The 17,985-nt window shown below is 38.1% G+C and overlaps 1 protein-coding gene across 1 annotated transcript in view; it reads left to right on the top strand.

Annotated features, from left to right (window-relative positions):
* The window catches only part of LOC126455743 (Down syndrome cell adhesion molecule-like protein Dscam2), a 408,979-nt gene that overhangs the window by 131,789 nt on the left and 259,205 nt on the right, over nucleotides 1-17,985 (top strand). Inside the window, exon 6 of the mRNA XM_050091511.1 lies at nucleotides 174-411. Coding sequence (XP_049947468.1) covers nucleotides 174-411 — 238 coding nt within the window. The remainder of the gene's footprint in view (nucleotides 1-173; nucleotides 412-17,985) is intronic.

Here is a 17,985-nt window from a genome sequence, read left to right as displayed (position 1 = left end):
ATATGGTACTGACAGAGAGATATGTATAAAAGTTTAATTGTTGTAAGTTGATTTTGTTTGTGTGTGTGTGTGTGTGTGTGTGTGTGTGTGTGTGTGTGTGTTTACAAATTAGGAAGAAATATGCATACAAGTCACACGTAGGCAATTATTAATGTGAAATAAATTTCTTCTAGCCTCCAGACAAGCATCTTCAGCATGGGGAAATTATGGGATATTACATTGGATACAGACTAGCAAATTCAAGTGAACCATTTCATTACAAGACGTTTGAAGTGATCCCAGGTATAGAGCTGCAGAATACACTAACCAATCTTCAGAAGTTTACCGAGTACACTATTCTAGTGCAAGCATATAACAGAGTAGGGGCAGGTCCTCGGAGTAAGGAAGTAGTGGCAACCACAGATGAGGATGGTAAGTGTAGCCCAATACATTCAAAATCCTTATAACACACATGTATGTTCTGTAAAGGGGGTAAAAGTATACAGTTATTTCCAAGTGATGCTGTGCATGAGGAAATTTCACTGTTACGTATCAAGCATAGAATGTCTCCACTGTTGATAGTATATTGTGTTAACATATTTGGCCAAGGATCCTGAGAGAGACAGCCATTAGCTGCTTACAGAAGTTTACAAATTTTGTTTTTCTGTACTTTCACCTGTGTTACATATGTGAGAGAGTCCTGTCTATTAACACTTTACTCATAATTCATATCTATTTGCCTAAACAGCATTTGGACGTATTATGTCAGCTAGTGGACCTTTCTCTCATTGCTTTTTGCTCTGAATTTGCATTTTGATTAGTAGATTATCGTAAGAATTAGGTAGTCAATTTTATCCAACATTTTAACAAATATATAATCATTATACACACATCAAAAAAAGATTTCCATCACCTTGGTTCCGAGAGTTCCGGAACCTATACAGAAAATTGGAATAGAGGTCAACATAAACATCATTTCTGCCCTTTTTATTGCTCATGAAAACCAGGCATTGCATCTTGTGCCACCATACAGCAAGACCTTCAGAGGTGGTGGTCCAGATTGCTGTACACACTGGTACCTCTAATATTCAGTGGCACGTCCTCTTGCTTTGATGCATGCCTGTATTCATCGTGGCATACTATCCACAGGTTCATCAATGCACTGTTGGTACAGATTGTCCCACTCCTCAGCGGCAATTCAGCATAGATCCATCAGAGTGGTCGGTGGGTCATGTCATCCATAAACAGCCCTTTTCAATCTATCTCAGGCATGTTTGATAGGGTTCATGACTGGAGAACATGGTGGCCACTCTAGTTGAGCGATTTGGCTATCCTCAAGGAAGTCATTCTCAAGATGAGCACAATGGGGGCACGAATTGTTGTCAATGAAGACAAATGTGTCACCAATATGCTGCCAATATGGTTGCACTATCGGTCAGAGGATGGCATTCATGTATTGTACAGCTGTTATGATGCCTTCCATGACCACTATCAGTGTACATTGGCCCCACACAATGTCACTCCAAAACAGCAGGGAACCTCCACCTTGCTGCACTCGCCGGACAGTGTGTCTAAGGCGTTCAGCCTAAACGGGTTGCCTCCAAACACGTCTCTGACGATTGTATGGTTGAAGGCATATGCGACACTCGTCAGTGAAGAGAACGTGATGCCAAACCTGAGCGGTCCATTTGGCATGTTGTTGGGCCCATCTGTACTGCGCTGCATGGTGTCGTCGTTGCAAAGATGGACCTCACCATGGATGCTGGGACTGAAGTTGCACATCATGCAGCCTATTGCACACAGTTTAAGTAGTAACACGATGCCCTTTGGCTGCACGAAAAGCATTGTTCAACATGGTGGCATTGCTGTCAGGGTTCCTCCGATCCATAATCCGTAGGCAGTGGACCTCCACTGCAGTAGTAGCCCTTGGACAGCCTGAGCGAGACATGTCATCAACAGTTGCTGTCACTCTGTATCTCCTCCATGTCTGAACAACATTGCTTTGGTTCACTCCAAGACACCTGGACATTTCTCCTTGCTGAGAGCCCTTCCCGGCCCAAAGTAACAATGTGGATGCAATCGAACCGCAGTATTGACTGTCTAGGCATGGTTGAACTACAGACAACACGAGCCGTGTACCTCCTTTGTGGTGGAATGACTGGAACTGATGGGCTGTTGGACCCCCTCTGTCTAATAGGCGCTGCTGATCCATGGTTGTTTGCATCTTTGGGTGGGTTTAGTGACATCTCTAAACAGTAAAAGAGACTGTGTCTGTGATACAAATCCACAGTCAACATCTATCTTCAGGAGTTCTGGGAAGTGGGCTGATGCAAAACTTTTTTTTGATGTGTGTGTGTATTCAAACACTCAGATGCCTAGACAGGAGATAATTACTATGGTGTGAAGGGTGACTATTTACTTATGCTACTGTTACACTGCAATACATATCACATGGATCCCACAGAGAGGGAACTCCAGAATGTGGAAAGAAGTCAAAATCCTGAAAAAAATTTAATTGTTAGTTTTGTAAATTATGCTCACATTTACAGAAATTAACTGTATAATCATCTTACAAAAAATTCACACTTGATTTCAGTTGTGGAATTAATTTGTTTCTGTATGCCATTCTCTTCCACATTTCTGTGACTGTTTTGTATTTAGAAAGTAGAGTGTGCTGTAATATGTTAGAGAATCTTGCATTTTTCTTGAATTTTTCCTTCTATGTAGATTTGGGCATGTAATGTTATGTGAGCCTCACTGCCCTTTTCTTAACTAATTTTATTCTGAGAAGCTCAGTAATGTATGTAAATACCAAGTGAAGCACAGTTGCATTTAATGAAAATTTCTACTTTAGTGATAAAACCGAGTAAAGTATATGTAAGAGTTGCCAAACATTTATGAATACAAATTTTCTGGAAGTGAAGAATAGAAATATCTTATTTTTGAAAAAGGAGGTGAACTTCATTGTCATCACCGAATATCAGTTGACTGAATTGTAAGTGTACAAAATTCCCTAAAATACAGGAAAGGAAATGCATTCTCTATAGTTTTCATTCAATACGTTACAACCTCTCATAATTTCTTAACTACAGTAATTGGATTATGTTCTTGTATAATAGTATGGTGCTGAACTCCACTGACCAACTTTGATGTAGCAGGACGTGTAACCTGAAGGAAGTTTGTGTGCCAAGCAATCTCCTTTTCTCATGAAAAGCAGATTGCTGTTTGATCTTATTTACTTACAACAGTGGTCCCTAGGTATGCAGCGGAGGATACACAGGTCAGAAAATAAAATAAAAGCTATGGAAAACTAAAAGAGATTGAAGAAAGGAACAGTTACTGAGAACAAAAACAGTTAGATGGGTGGCCAGAAACGAGGACATCTTGTAACACCAATTCCCTCATCTGCAGAGTTCTGAGAAACTGGTGTCAGGCAGAAGAAGCGAAATGGCACATGTGCTGAAACAGATGCTGAGGTCACGACTGTCATGTACAGCATACTCTGCAACAAGATATTGTGTTTCACCATTACACACATTGTGGTGATGCCCATTCATCCTAACTGGTAACTTGGTGGTGGGCCAACTAATGTAGAAGGTCAGACAGTGTACATGGAACAGGTGGTACACTATATGTGTAATGTCACAGGTGTCTCTCCCTTTGATAGTATATGTTTTGCTAGTTAAAGGACTTACATAGGTGTGCTGAGAGGGTGCATAGGACAAGTCCTACAGTGGGATTGGCAAAGAGGTAGGAGCCATAGCATAGGCAGATGGGTGCAGAAAGAGCATAGGGTCTCACCAGTATATTGCGAAGACTGGGCTGTTGTGGATGTGATGGACAAAATGTCACAAAATGGACCTCATTTCATGTCTGTTAATAACTATTCCTTTCTTCAAACAATGAGAACTCTAGGCTGGAATATCAACAGTATAAGGAAAAAAATAGATTGCTATTCACAGTAAAGATGGCACATTGAGTTTCAGACAGGGACAACATAAAGGCTGTTCATTCACACAAGCAAGAACACTTCGCACACATATGACCAGCAGCTCAAACTGGAGCTGCCAGAGATGGCAGTCATGTGTGTGGGATATGTGCTTGCTTATGTGAATGAATGAATGTGAGTGTGTGTGTGTGTGTGTGTGTGTGTGTGTGTGTGCGTGCGTGCGTGCGCGCGCGCGCGCGCATTTCCTTTCTGCTCCAAGCCGCTGGAGAAGGCAGTCGTGTGTGCGAGGTGTGCTTGCTGTGAAGGAATGTGTGAGTGTGTTTCCTATTCTGAAGAAGGCTTTGGCCGAAAGTTAAATGTGTAACAGCCTTTACATTATGCCTGTCTGCAACTCAACAAGTAGCAGTTATCTTTTTCCTTATTCCTTCCTTTGCCCCCTCTTTGTTTCCTGTGCCATTTATTTTATTTTCTGACATTCAAAGTTTTATCCTTCCTCTGCCTATACAGCATATATATGCTAGAGTGATCTTTTGACTTAATTAGCTCTTGCTCAGTATTTTTTCAGTAATCTCTGTCTTGTTTATACACTATCTTCCACCTTTATGGTCTCAGATTTTCAAATCTCATCCGGTGCAATCCCCTTCTCATCTTGTCTGGTAAGTCTCCCATGATCTAGGGTTCTGGACGAATTTTCTGAACTCTCCTCATTGCCTAAAGCTTGCTATTCCTTTTCCTTCATCCCTTATTGTTCACCTTCAACCCTTCTGCAGAAGGAGAAGCCACTGGCTCCAAAAGCTTGCACATTTACTTAACCATTAAAAAATTTTTTTTACGTTTTTCTCTTCCTGCCACTTGGTGAATAGACTTTTTATCTATCCCTTTATATTTTCAAAATTGATTATTTTCATTGAAATATTAGCAGTGTAGTTATTTATACTCATATCATTTAACATACTTTCTTAGCATGTCTTCCTTTTTTGTCTTAATAATGATTTTGCCATTGCACAATTGTTTCCTATTTTTATATATCACATTCAAACAAAATGTTATGTGTGAATCAAATTCTTCATTATTTAAAATTGAAGTTTATTTATATTCTTTGAAGTTTGTTCACACACTAGCAGAGTATCATTAGGTTGACATCCAAATTCCCATTTTATTATTTACATGTTATTGGGGGTATGTGAAGTTTTTGAGTTTGATATATAATGAAAGTAGTGTCATAGTTAAATATTTATAAGGAAAAAAAGATATTAAACAAAAACAAATAACAGTGAATAACATGCAGAGGCCAAATCACTTCCCAAGATGAATACTTGAACTTATTCTCCAGGAAAACACTAACACTGACCAATATACACTACATTTAGTATGCTCTCCCATACTTCTTTCTAAATAAGCATCTGAGACCGATGCATCTGTTTAATGCTACATATATTAATCACCCAGTAGACAAAAACAACCTGTGACAAAGTCACAGCAGAACTTCTTCCAGACCAACTGACAAAACTTACCTCCTTTTAGCATATCAGTCCTCTTAATATTCTCGTATGTACACTTCAGGGCTGTTGGCATACTTCCAGGGCAGCATGTCATACTCCAAAGACACACTACTGCTGCACTCAAGCAGGTATTTCTTCTCAGCTCATCTATTTAAATCGCTACAAATTCCATCCCACACTTAAGATGTATGTCTTCTCCAAATACTTCACATGCACATAAAAATAAAAAGACTGAAAATATCTGTGAATTATATTTATTCTATTTCTGCTTCTAGCATCATCCTTTGGTAAGAACTACAGAGGGATGCGGGTCACTCTCTTAAGAGTGGTACCAGACAGACACTTACATAAAACTTTTGGCTACAGCCTTCATCAGCAAAAGAGGAACACACACAATTCACAAGTTCGAGCAAGGACACCTCGTGCCCATGTGACTGCCAACTCTGGCACCTTGGGCTGGAATAGCATTTCAAATCAACTTGGCTAGCAATTTTTCTAGCCTTGGAATTACATACAGGCCTAAACACAACTGAGAATCAGTAATAACTTTTAAATCACCACATAATCTAATTTCCCTATTTATTTTCTGAATGACTCTCAATCTTGCTCCCTATTGACTTGAAGATACAGATAAGATGACCTCTAAACTTTGCAACCTGTCCAGTTTTGCCACAAATTGTTCACACATAGCAAATCACACTAGACCTGCCCCACAGAGCTTTGGTACCTCTGTCTCTTTTAATGATTTTTGCATCTCAAAATTCACTACTCACCCAAAGTTCAGAAACCTGTTTGTTCCCTCAATGGGATTTTGCTAGAAACTAGGTTAACTTGGTACTCAATCTAGATCCCAAAAGAGTGATTTCATCCAGCCCAAGAATGTCAGTAACTGTGTAGAAATTTACCATTAAAGAAGTTTAAGTTTCCCATACTGAACTGAGAACATTGTTTGGCCCTGCAATGGGATTCAGTGGTTGTCATACATCATCACTCTGTGCTGAGAACAGCAATGCAGTAGCCCTTGGTGTTGATCTACAACTGTGGAAAGTGCTTGTCACAGCCAAAACAGCCGGTGTCTTGGGATGCCGTAATCTGCACACAATTAATTTGGGTTGTCCTTTTCGAATCATTGGCAATGACGTGGGGGAAATATCTGCATGAGCTTTGGGATGAAACCATGGTAAACTAAACACTTTTTTATGTCTGTGTCTGCCAATGATGAGGAGAGTTAATCACTTATTAAGTATTGTATTCAGCACCAAACAGACTACGAAAGGGCCAAGTGGTCTGTGAAACAGATGATTAAATGTTAATTAATTGTCATAAGTTGATTAAAGAACATACAGTCAATTACCAGAAAAATTTTGTCCACTAACATCAAACAAAGCTTGTTCTAAAGCAGTAACGTAATGAGCTTCGGCAATTTTAAACACTTAACACAATGTTCAATCAAATAATATTACAGCCATTGTGCTGACATGTCTGGATAAATAAAGGTGTCACAGAGTAGAGAACCACTGTAAGATTTATCACACTGTTTGAACCCTTGTGTGCTAAATTAGTATGTCTGCAGCACAAGATGCTTATTTTGCTGAATATACTGTTTAAATTTCAGTGTAGCTGATACAGTGTGGGATTGTTGACTGTAGTAATCCTTCAGCAAATCACAAACTTCGGTAAAGATCAAACTCAGGATCAGAGACTGGCCATAGTTCCTGAACCAATCCATACAGTTTGCTACTTTTACATCTGATTTGGAAGTTGATTGTCATTATGGCTAATCTTGTTTGTGACTTTGCAGATCTAAACAGTTCTAGGGAAGTGCTTCTGCACCGTTCCCTCAGATTCTGTAGCTACAGTGTTCATATTTTTACTATTGATCTTTTCCCAGCAACCTTACCTTCAAGTGTCAGTCATATGGTGGTGTATGTTTACTACCAGGAAGACAGTAAAAGAGCTCTCAGACAGCTAGGGTCAGGTATCTGACTTGTCGTGCAATGGAGAGCATAACGATGTAGTTAAATTTTAGTATGTGAGGGTAATTCGACTCCCCACGAGCCCGAGTATCAATAGGGAGAACACAACAGAGATATCCGGGTTCCAAGCGAGAGTGGCAGAGCTGCTGTGGCAAGCACATGAGGTGGCATGGCCCTTTGACTAGCGTTTACCAATATACTGCAGCCCAGCAATCACATCTAATATCTCGCTAATCACTGAAGTCTTACATATGTGCCATTGGATAGCAGTGTGTTTTGATCTTGACTGATTAATGTTCTTTTTTCTGGATTGTGGTGTATGCTTAGACAAATCGGCTACACTCTGGAAATGTGTTGGTTGTTCACCTCCTGATCTCTGTTGTCAGTCACCTTTGGAACTGCCTGTTTCATTCCACCTGTCTCCTCATTACCACCGGCAAGTAATCTTAAAGTGTGTTTCTACCTACACAGAGTAGGATAGAAAATAAACCTCCCAACTCTCACCTGTTTCATTAGAACAAGTGAATGGCTGAGGGAGAAGCAATACAACTATTCCTCTTGTCTTTGTTGTTGGTGTATCATGTGTATAAGCTAGTTTTTCAGTTCCATCCCCTGCTGCTGCTGTACTTCCAATCGCTGTTGCCACCATTTTAAAAACTGATGCACCATAAGCCATGACTGCACAGTGAATAATGTCCTTGTCTCCACTTTACTGTCCTACTGCACAGGTTGCAAAAGTTCAGTATTGCTCAGCACACGAAGACTCGGTGACCACTGGAACAAATGAGAGTTCTGTGGTGTTGGTAGTGATTAAATTCTCACAGTGACTGGACAGCTGGAACCACAGCAGGGTCATTGTAAGCACACATCAGTTCAGAGTGAATACCAAAAGAGAGAAAACCTTAAAATAAGCAATAGTAGGGCATTTTATTAAATGGTTCAGCCTGAGGACTTCAAGTGATTATAGCAAGAGGTGGTACATGACCACACATTTATGTTTAAACATTGAAGACCACCGGAGAGCACACCCATCGTGCCCTCTGTGTGTGCCACCTGCAGAGTGATGAGAAATTGTGTCTACTTGCCTGCCACAGTATGCTAGACTCTATGTGGATTCTGTGGCTTGGCAATGAATTAAAATACTATCAGATACAAGTGGTAACGATTCCCTTTGTGTATTCAAAGATGTGAATACTTGGAAGGAAAAGTATTCTTGTAACTGTTAACAGACAGTTTGCAATGTTTTAGTGTGTCACTTTTTTTGCCAAAGTCCAAACATGTCTTCACTTCATCTTCCATCTCCTCCAGATATTCCACAATTTGTGGCTGAACAGGAGTATGTGCTCTAGTCAGTTGTTACACATTTTTCACTACAGATGGTGGTTGAGAGCTATCAGGGAAAAATATGCATGATTTAAGACTTTTCTTACAATTGGAATTTTGTCTGTCATAGAGGAACATGTCATTTCCATTGTTTCCAAGAATCTTTGCTGTGCAGTACTAGTGTCCCTTGTTCATTTAAAACTATATTCAAACCACACATGATTTTACTGTATCACCTGGTGTTTCAGTTTTCATGCACAGTGTTTTATTCATAGTAATCTATGTACATTGAACCAATATTGACTGTCTTCAAAGACAGTTCTAGGTTGGCCTTATCAATAATGAAATTCATATTTTCTGCATAGGGTAGTAATTCTCTTAACTGTAAAAGTCATTTATGTGTGGTATAGAATTGTCCCTAATGAGATCCCTGAGGCAAGCTCATGTTTAGCTTTCTTATCAGTTACATGAGCTCTATGTGATTGAGTGAGATTTTTGCTAGTGCATTACAGAATATTTGTAGTGCATGGCGGAGTCACTGGAAAAAGTGTATAGATGGTGGAGAGGACTAGTTTAAAGAGTTTTGAAGTTTCTAATACTTAAAATTTTTGTTTATGCATACAGTTTCATTACTCTCTGGAGATGCCTTGTGATATGTCAGGTCACTGTTTCAAATGCCCTTTACTGTTGTTTGCATGTATTGTTATGATCGATTAGTTGCTCGTTTCAGGCCTGAATCCAAATTAGGCAGTGTGTTGTAGATTATATACATTCTTAAGGGTTTGGAGAAAACAGGCATCACTTAGAGGTCTAAATAAATTCAGGCTAATTGGAGAAATGATGTCTTTGTACATTATAGCACCTTATTATTATGCACTATTTTTTACTTCACTTATATTTCTGTGTATACTTTTCTCTGATCTCTGACACACGTGAAAAAACTTGTATAATTATTCTGCCAACTGTATTTGGGTTGATGCATAAGTTCATAGGATTTTTCCAAGCATTAAATAAACTCAACAGATAACTGCAGAAAACATTGTAGTCAGGGCACCCGCATCCTGGATATATCATTTTGAAGAGAAGACAGTTTCAGCTGTAAGTACTTTATTTATAAGCATGTCCAGTTTCACAGCATTTTAGCTACATCACCAGGTGTGAACTGTACAAATTAATACACAAAAACTCATGTAAGGCAAGAAAACGTAAAGTTATAAAATAAAAAACAACATAGAGCACTTCTGTGATACATAGAAATGATGAAAGATAAAGTAAAAACTTCTTAATATCAAACATGTGGTAGGTAAAATACTACTAAATACTACTCACTATGAGTACCAGTATCTGGTGAGCTAACAGGTCCCCATGTATAGAAGAAATGATCAAAATCCATTGTATACGCCTTCCTATGGACAACATTTTTAAGACTTTACATCAGCTTTGACACATTTTAAGGGACCACCCAGCTTTCCTGTCAGCCCAGCCATCCTTCTACATGTCTAGTTATCCATGGATTTTGCATGCGTGCTCCATATGAACCTTCTCTCCTTGTCACTACATGGCACTTGTACTTGTGCACACTCACACGCTTGTGGTGGTAAGTGCAGCCTCTTGCTGTCTGGCTTTGCATTGTGTTCCTTTCTGACAATTGAGCTGTTCAGGTATGACATTATATTCAGTTTCATTTCACTTCAAGTCAGTTTTTTGCTAAGCATTAAAATAGCTTTGTATTGGATTTTTTTGGGGAATGAACCAGATTTTAAGACTGAATAACTGAAGTTTTTAGCAGTATCAATTTGAATCCATTTTAGGTAAATGCTGCTTAATTTTACACAATCCCATAGATGGTCATATACAGTCATGTTTTGATCACTTTTTCGATATATGAGGAGCAATTAGCTCACAACATACTAGTGTCTATGGTGAGTAGGATTTAGAAGAATTTTACGTATAAAATAGTTTAATAATTTTATAATTAATGTCTGTTACTTAGTAAAAAATTGCTAAATATAAATGCTGGGTTACCCCATTCTCTTTTCTCAATCCAAACATGACTTTATTTCTGAGTGAGTTCGTCCCATACATCTTTTCATTTTAGTTACCGTATGTCTTCTTGCCTTACATGCATTTTTGTGTATTGCTTTGTACAGATTTTGCCAGATGTTGCAGCCAAAATTATGTGAAACTGGTCACACTTGTAAATAAAGTACTTACAGCTGAAATGGTCTTATCTTCAAAACAACAGATACACATAACAGAGTCTTCAGTCACCAATAATATATTCTCCTTCACAATTTATGGTAGTCTGCCAATGCTTTTCGAGTCTGTGACTGTAGAAATAGTGATTTTGAGGCAAAAAACTCCTTGAGCCATGTTTGGAGTTCATTTTCATTTAGAAAGGAAGTTCCTTGAAGGTTGTATGGAGAGCAGAAAAGGTGATAATCTGAGATGAATAAGGTAGGTGCAGAATAACTTCCCAGCTTAACTCCTGTTTTGTGCTTTTTGTCAATCTAGCAGAATGCGGGCAGCCATTATTGTGGAGTAACATCACTTCACGCAGTCTTCCTGGTCATTGTTCTTCGATAATGTCTACAAGACATGTCAGTTGTTGACAATAAAGTCAGCAATGATGGTTACACCTTGGGGAAGCAATTTGTACTACACCACACCATTGTTCTTCCACCAGATGCATAACATTATCTTTTGTGGAAGAGCACAGGTCTTTCCATGGAGAGTTGCTGTTTTGTTTTGGCTCAATGATTCCTTTCATTTTCTTGTGTTAGCATAAAGACATCATTTCTTGTCACCAGTAACTCTGCAGAACAGGAATGGTTACTTTTGTTCATGAGCTGACCAATGACAAGTCTGCAGAGATATATGTATGGCCATCTGCTGATTTTTGTGATTTTGGCATAGCGTACTATTACTCCCGATTTTCAAACCTTTCCCATTGGATGCAAACATTGTATGATGGTCAAATGATCACAGTTCTTCACATCTGCCAATTCTTGAGTATTCTGACATGGATAACTATGGATTAATGTGTCTAATGATCTTCATCAATATATAATTTATTCACCAGTTCATCCAGTATAACAGGTATTTACGTACAGGTGTTACAACTATTAAAATATAAAACTGAATCAAAAGTCTGATAGTTCACTGTAGCTGTACTTATTTAAGTCGATTAAAGACCCACACAATGGTTTTCTCAACTTGTAAGTTACCTCTTCTTGCATGTATAAGTGCTGTATCTCATGGTATAGGGAATTGTTACAGATTGCCGCAGCATAATAGTTGGAATGGCTAGGCTAAGTTCTGAGCCTTCTTCAATTCATGAAAAACCATTCTCAATGATGAATTTCCAGTCTACATTAACATCACAAACTATCATCACTTTACTGATTAAAATTTGTTCCTGGGGGGGATCTACGTCAAACAACAGATGATGCCCCTTGTCAAAGTTGTTCAAGGAATTTTGGGTTCAAGATAAAATTTATGAGGGGGCATCGTCTGTTGTTCGACATAGGCCCCCAGGAACATATTTCAATCAGTTAAGTGAAGATAGTTGGTTAGTTTAGTGCAGACTGGACATTCATCATTGATGATTGTTTTTTATCAGTTGAGTAAAGCTGAGAACTTTATCTAGCAACTCCAACTGTTACTCTGTGACATTTTGTTACAACACTCTATACCACATGATATAGCATTTATTTACACCAGAAGATGCAACTTAAAAGTTGCAAAACTGGTTATGTGGGTCTCTAATTAACTTAGGCAAATATAGCGAGAGCAGACTGTTGGACTTTCCATTCAGTTTTATATTTCAATAACTTTAACACCTGTATGTAAATACCTGTTATACTATATGTATTGATCAATCAATTATTTATAGCTGTTGCTGTTGCGTCTTCTTGAAATGAAAAAACCATTATCTTGCCATGCTCTGTCCAGTGGCGTTATCCTCATACATGTCGCAAATGTTTGTGGCTGTCTCCACTGCTGTCACCTCTCTATTGAACTCAACGAGAAGAATAGTCAGAAATGTACCAATTTCTCCACTTAGCACTCCACTTTTTAGCAACTACAGCTCCACTCACTATCTGAAAATGACAAAGTGACCATATGTATACTCAAATAGCAACAGTGAACCACATATAAAAAATGACAATCGATAGATAATCCCAAATCAACATGCAAAAGAAAAATGCTACGAACTTATGCACCAATGTAATAGTTTGGAATTCTAGAATGAAATTCTTATGCCTTCTGTGATGTATGTATATGGATAATTTTGTGGACTTTTGAAATTTGCTTTGGAAAAAACAAAAAAAATTTGGTGAGGAATATGCTCAGAATAATAATGATACCCACCACTCCTGTAAAAAATTATGATCCATGATTGATATTTTTGAGTTTCCCAAAATTTATTGTAGTTGTCTTTTGTAAAATTTCTTTTGAATGCTGCATTTTTATTTTTATTTATATTTATTTTTGTCATTTTATAACTTTCCCCTATTCAGCTCTATTTTCGTAATTTAATCACTTTTGTCAGACAAGACTAAATTGTGAACAAATCCTTCAGTTTGTTAGTGTTAATGTCAGTGCATTTACCAATAATTTCAGTCACAGTTACCTTTATATGATACTGTCATTAAATCAGCGAAAGAAATCAGTGTATTTTAAACTCGTAAAGTTATGTTATGTGCCATAGCAATTACATATACACAGTTTTGGGGCACATACTTAAGTGAATTCTGCTACTTGATGCTCACTAAGCATCAGATGTGCACTCAAGCCATCACAGTATATCTTGTTGATATTTAAGTTGTCTCCATGATCTAAGAAGTACCAAGTACCTATACTAAGGGTTGTTGGGTACATTTATTATGCTGTCTCTTCAAGTACATTCACTTCTCTTTTTGGAGTGTGTGGATGAAGGCAGACCATACAAATAACTTCATGTTGTATGTTTCAGTGGAAAATGCGTTTGTGTTTTATTGCTAGAGACTGAATTATAAGCATTTGCATGTTGCATATATAATTGCATATTTGGTGCTTCTTTACTGGTTATTGCTTATTTTAACTACAAACTAGTGATGATGCTCTATCTGTGCAATATTTTAAAGACCTAGGTGTACAGGCTTCAGCTTGATCTCATGAACTGATTACTAACCATGAACAGTCAGTGCACTAATTTCCCTCCCCTGTCATACCATATGCATCAGCAACAATTTAATTAACCACACGCCCACTGTAAGTAAGTTTTCATTTCATTTATACATAGTTTATCGTGTTCACATGTAGTGTGTTAACGTCTTGTGCACATGCAGTCCAAAAAATGAAATGTCATTTTGTGGAAGGTGACCATACTGGATCATTTACGTATGACAGAAAATGTTTTATATTGCCATGTTTGTGAGGAAAAGGTTTCATACAAAAAAAAGTTTCAAATAGAGCAGCATGTCAAGACAAGTCTTCATATTTGCAGCAATGCAAAAGAAAGCCACACGACAATAACTTTTGACAGTGACAAGTAGCTGTAAGAGAAATTTAACTTCCAAAGATTACCAAAGAATTGTTTTAACATGCTCTATGTGAGGCATTCACTGCAAGTAATATTGCTCTTCACAAACTTACAAATCCTGTTCTCTGAGGTTTCCTGCACGAATATTGCTTAAATCAAAATATACCAGATGAATCAACATTGCATGAAAATTACATACCAAATGGTTGCCTAAATGTTCTGGAAGAAATACGCAATGAACTCCAGGACAGTATTATTTGGATTTCACTTGACAAAACTACTGTTTGTGCTTCTCACAGATGCTGGTCCCTACATGATCAAACCAGGAAAAGGCATCCAAATAATTTATCCCTGTTTTATTCATGTGACGTGCTTTGCTCACATAGTACATCGCCTTGCCGAAGAAGTACGGTCCACATTTGGAAATGTAAATAAACTGATTTAATCCACAAAGAAAATGTTTCTTCACGTACATGCTTGCATCAAGATCTATAAAGAAAAACTACTAAATGTTCCTTGACTTCCTGATCCAGTGGTAACTCATTGGAGTACGTGGATTGAAGCTATGTTGTTTTACAGGGAACATTGTGAGGTCATTAGAGGCATAGTAAATGACTTCAAAGATGCAGAGGTTTTGGGAATTTGACAGTGCAAGGAATAATTTAGTGGTTGCAGTATTTAAAAGAAACAATGCTGGTATTAACACTCATTTTTCCCATATACTTGTGAGTATTAAAAAGCTTGAAACTCAAGATTTGGCATTGAATAAATCTATTCAGTTAAAACTGACAGTGAGGAAATAAATGAAACTGTACCTTTTGCACAGTACAAATAAAATTTCTTTCTCACAGTCAGTTGCAATAGAAAAACTGTCATAATAATAATAATCTTCTGTATTATTTGATATAAAATCAATTGTGACAATTTTAATGTTTTCTGCTGGACAGAGAAAGTTTTTATTGCAAGATACGAAGAACATGTCAGAAAAACTGAAAATAACACCTTCAAACTTGTTACACATGGTAGATAAAATGGCCATACTATAGTTGATATGAAAATATATGTTACAATACTGCATGGAAATATCCATTTACCTATGCAGCCAAATATTGTTCTGTATGTGTTGATTGTACACTCATGTTCAGAAATAAAAACAGAACACCTTAAACGACTAGAGATAGGATGTTCATATTCATAAGACATGTACATTAGTATGTTTTGCAGAAATGATTAGCTTTTCAGTCAGCTCAGTTCAACATGTGTCCTGTTGCCTATTAGGCATAGATTTTGCCATGGGCCCCGATAACTTATTCCATGCGTTGATGGCATCGACACATATAGTGCATGAATGGTGTCCTGTGGTATAGCCATCCGTGCTGTATTTACCTGGTTCTAAAGTTCATCTGTGGTAGTTGCCTTTGGATCACAGTGCTGGACCCATTGGCTCACAGTATCCCACACATCTTTGATTGACAACAAGTCTGGTGATCTGATGGGCCAGAGCAAAAGGCTAGCATCCTGTGATACCAAGAAGGCATGTGTTCATGCTGAAACATGTAGTTGTGCATTGTCTTGCTGAAAAATGGTGTCTGAGTTGTGCAGAAAGGGTATGGCTGCGGGTCGCAGGTTGTCATTCACGTAGGTCACACTGGTCATAGTATCCTGGACATGCACCAATTGTGATTTATGGTTGTACCCAATAGCAGCTCACACCATAAGGCCTTGAGTTGGTACTGTAAGTTGTATGCGAATGCAGTTTCTGTGATACCACTCCCCTGTCTGTGGCAAACCAAAATGCAGCCATTATTTTCAAACAAACAGAACCTGGATTCGTCCAAAAATGCTATATAATGCCATTGCTGTCTCCAGTGATGATGTTTCGTACACTGTTCTGTCTAGCATGTTTTTGCACATTCATCAAAGGTAGTCAGAGAACTGGATGGCACTCATGTAACCCATACCATAATAAACAGTGCCAGGCTGTGACCACTGATAGTGTACAACGTGTTACACTGTTCCACTGGTGTTCCAGAGCTGAGGAGGATGCAGATCTGTCCTGCAATGATATTCAAATGAGGTGTTGCTCATCTCTGGAAGAGGTAAGGGTGTCTGGGCAGTGTGGCGTGACCCATGTCATCATGTTCTATGGCCTTCCATGAACCATTCTGCTCGCACCTGTTGCACTGGTGAAACACATCCGCCTACATGGGCAGCCATTTCCTGGATGGGTACATCACATTCTCTCATTCCAAAATGCATCCTCTTTCAAACTCTATGGGGCAACCAGCACATCTCCTCAAGTGACACTGATCCATTTATCTTCAATTTATAGAGAAAATGAGAACCACAGGGACATTTTACCAGTAGCTGATGTCACACTGCAATATCGATGTTGAATGTGAACCTGCAGGCTGACATGGTTCAAGTACTAATCATTTCTGTGGAACATACTGATGTACATGTCCTGCGAATATGAATATCCTACCTCAAGTCATTCAAGGTGTTCTGTTTTTTTCTGATCATGAGTGTACTTTGCAGTAAAATAAATGCTGTGACATATTTAATACTCCATTTGCAATGGAAGATGGAAATTTAGAGCAGTGAATCTGTGGTTACCACAATTAATATTGTTTGCTGTTCACACAGTGTGGCATAAAGTGTTGCATTAGCCTCAGACATGAAGATTTGTGGCATAAGATAATGTATTAGCAGGAGGACAAATTTTGAGAATATTAAAAACTTACACCTTCTCCTGTGAGAGCACTTACCATTATACAGTACTTAATGTAAAAATTTAATACACACCATTTTATCCTCTTCTCCTTTTCTCATCTTACTTTCGTAAATTATTAGAGAGGATATTTGAGTATTCAGTTAGTTGTTACCAAGTACAATTTCATTTAAGACTTTTATATGCAGATGTGCTATGCTACTTGCCTATTTCTGTATGGATTTTAATCCTTCTAATTGTATACAGGGTGTCCCAGTAGGAAGGCCTAATATTAATGGATATGTCAGGAATGATCATTTGAAGCAAAAAGTCAGCTAAACATGAGCTTTAAAATGCACACCTTAAGAGCTATGAACACTATTTCTTCTCTGATACTGTGAAACAAATGTCTTCCACTGCAAGGTCATTGCTTTCCATATTTGAGAGTTGGAAGTATGGAGCCAAACAAGAAAAAAATGTCCGGAAAACAAGGGATCTAAAGTGTGTGCCATAAGAGCAATGGGCAGTTGTTCATCTTCACTACTCTGAAACACGTCTCTTCTACTGAACAAGTGCTCATAGCTCTTAAGGTATGCATTTTATAGTCCATTTTTACTAGATAATATTTTCTTGATTTGGTCCATACTATCTGCTTCCAAAACATGGAAATCAAAGAGCATGCAGTACAAGAGATTTGTATCACAGTACCAAAGATGAACTAGAGTGCATAGCTCTTAATGTATGCATTTTAAAGCCTTTGTTTACTAGACCATTTTGCTTCAAATGGTCATTCCTTCCATATTCCTGAATATTGATCATTCCTCCTGGCACACTCAGTATGAGTCAGGCTACTTTTGTAAGGAGACTGGTGAAATAACCAAATTAGGTGTATTGCAGTTAAGACAGTGATTTACATTTGAGAGCACTGGATTTCATATTCCTGTTTGACCTTTCAGGCTTGTTTATTGTGATTCTCCTTAATAATTTAAAGCAGATGCCGAAACAGTTGCTTCAGTAAG

The sequence above is a fragment of the Schistocerca serialis genome, chromosome 2 (genome assembly GCF_023864345.2).
Source record: "Schistocerca serialis cubense isolate TAMUIC-IGC-003099 chromosome 2, iqSchSeri2.2, whole genome shotgun sequence".
NCBI lineage: Eukaryota > Metazoa > Arthropoda > Insecta > Orthoptera > Acrididae > Schistocerca > Schistocerca serialis.
This window is presented reverse-complemented; position numbering and strand designations above follow the sequence as displayed.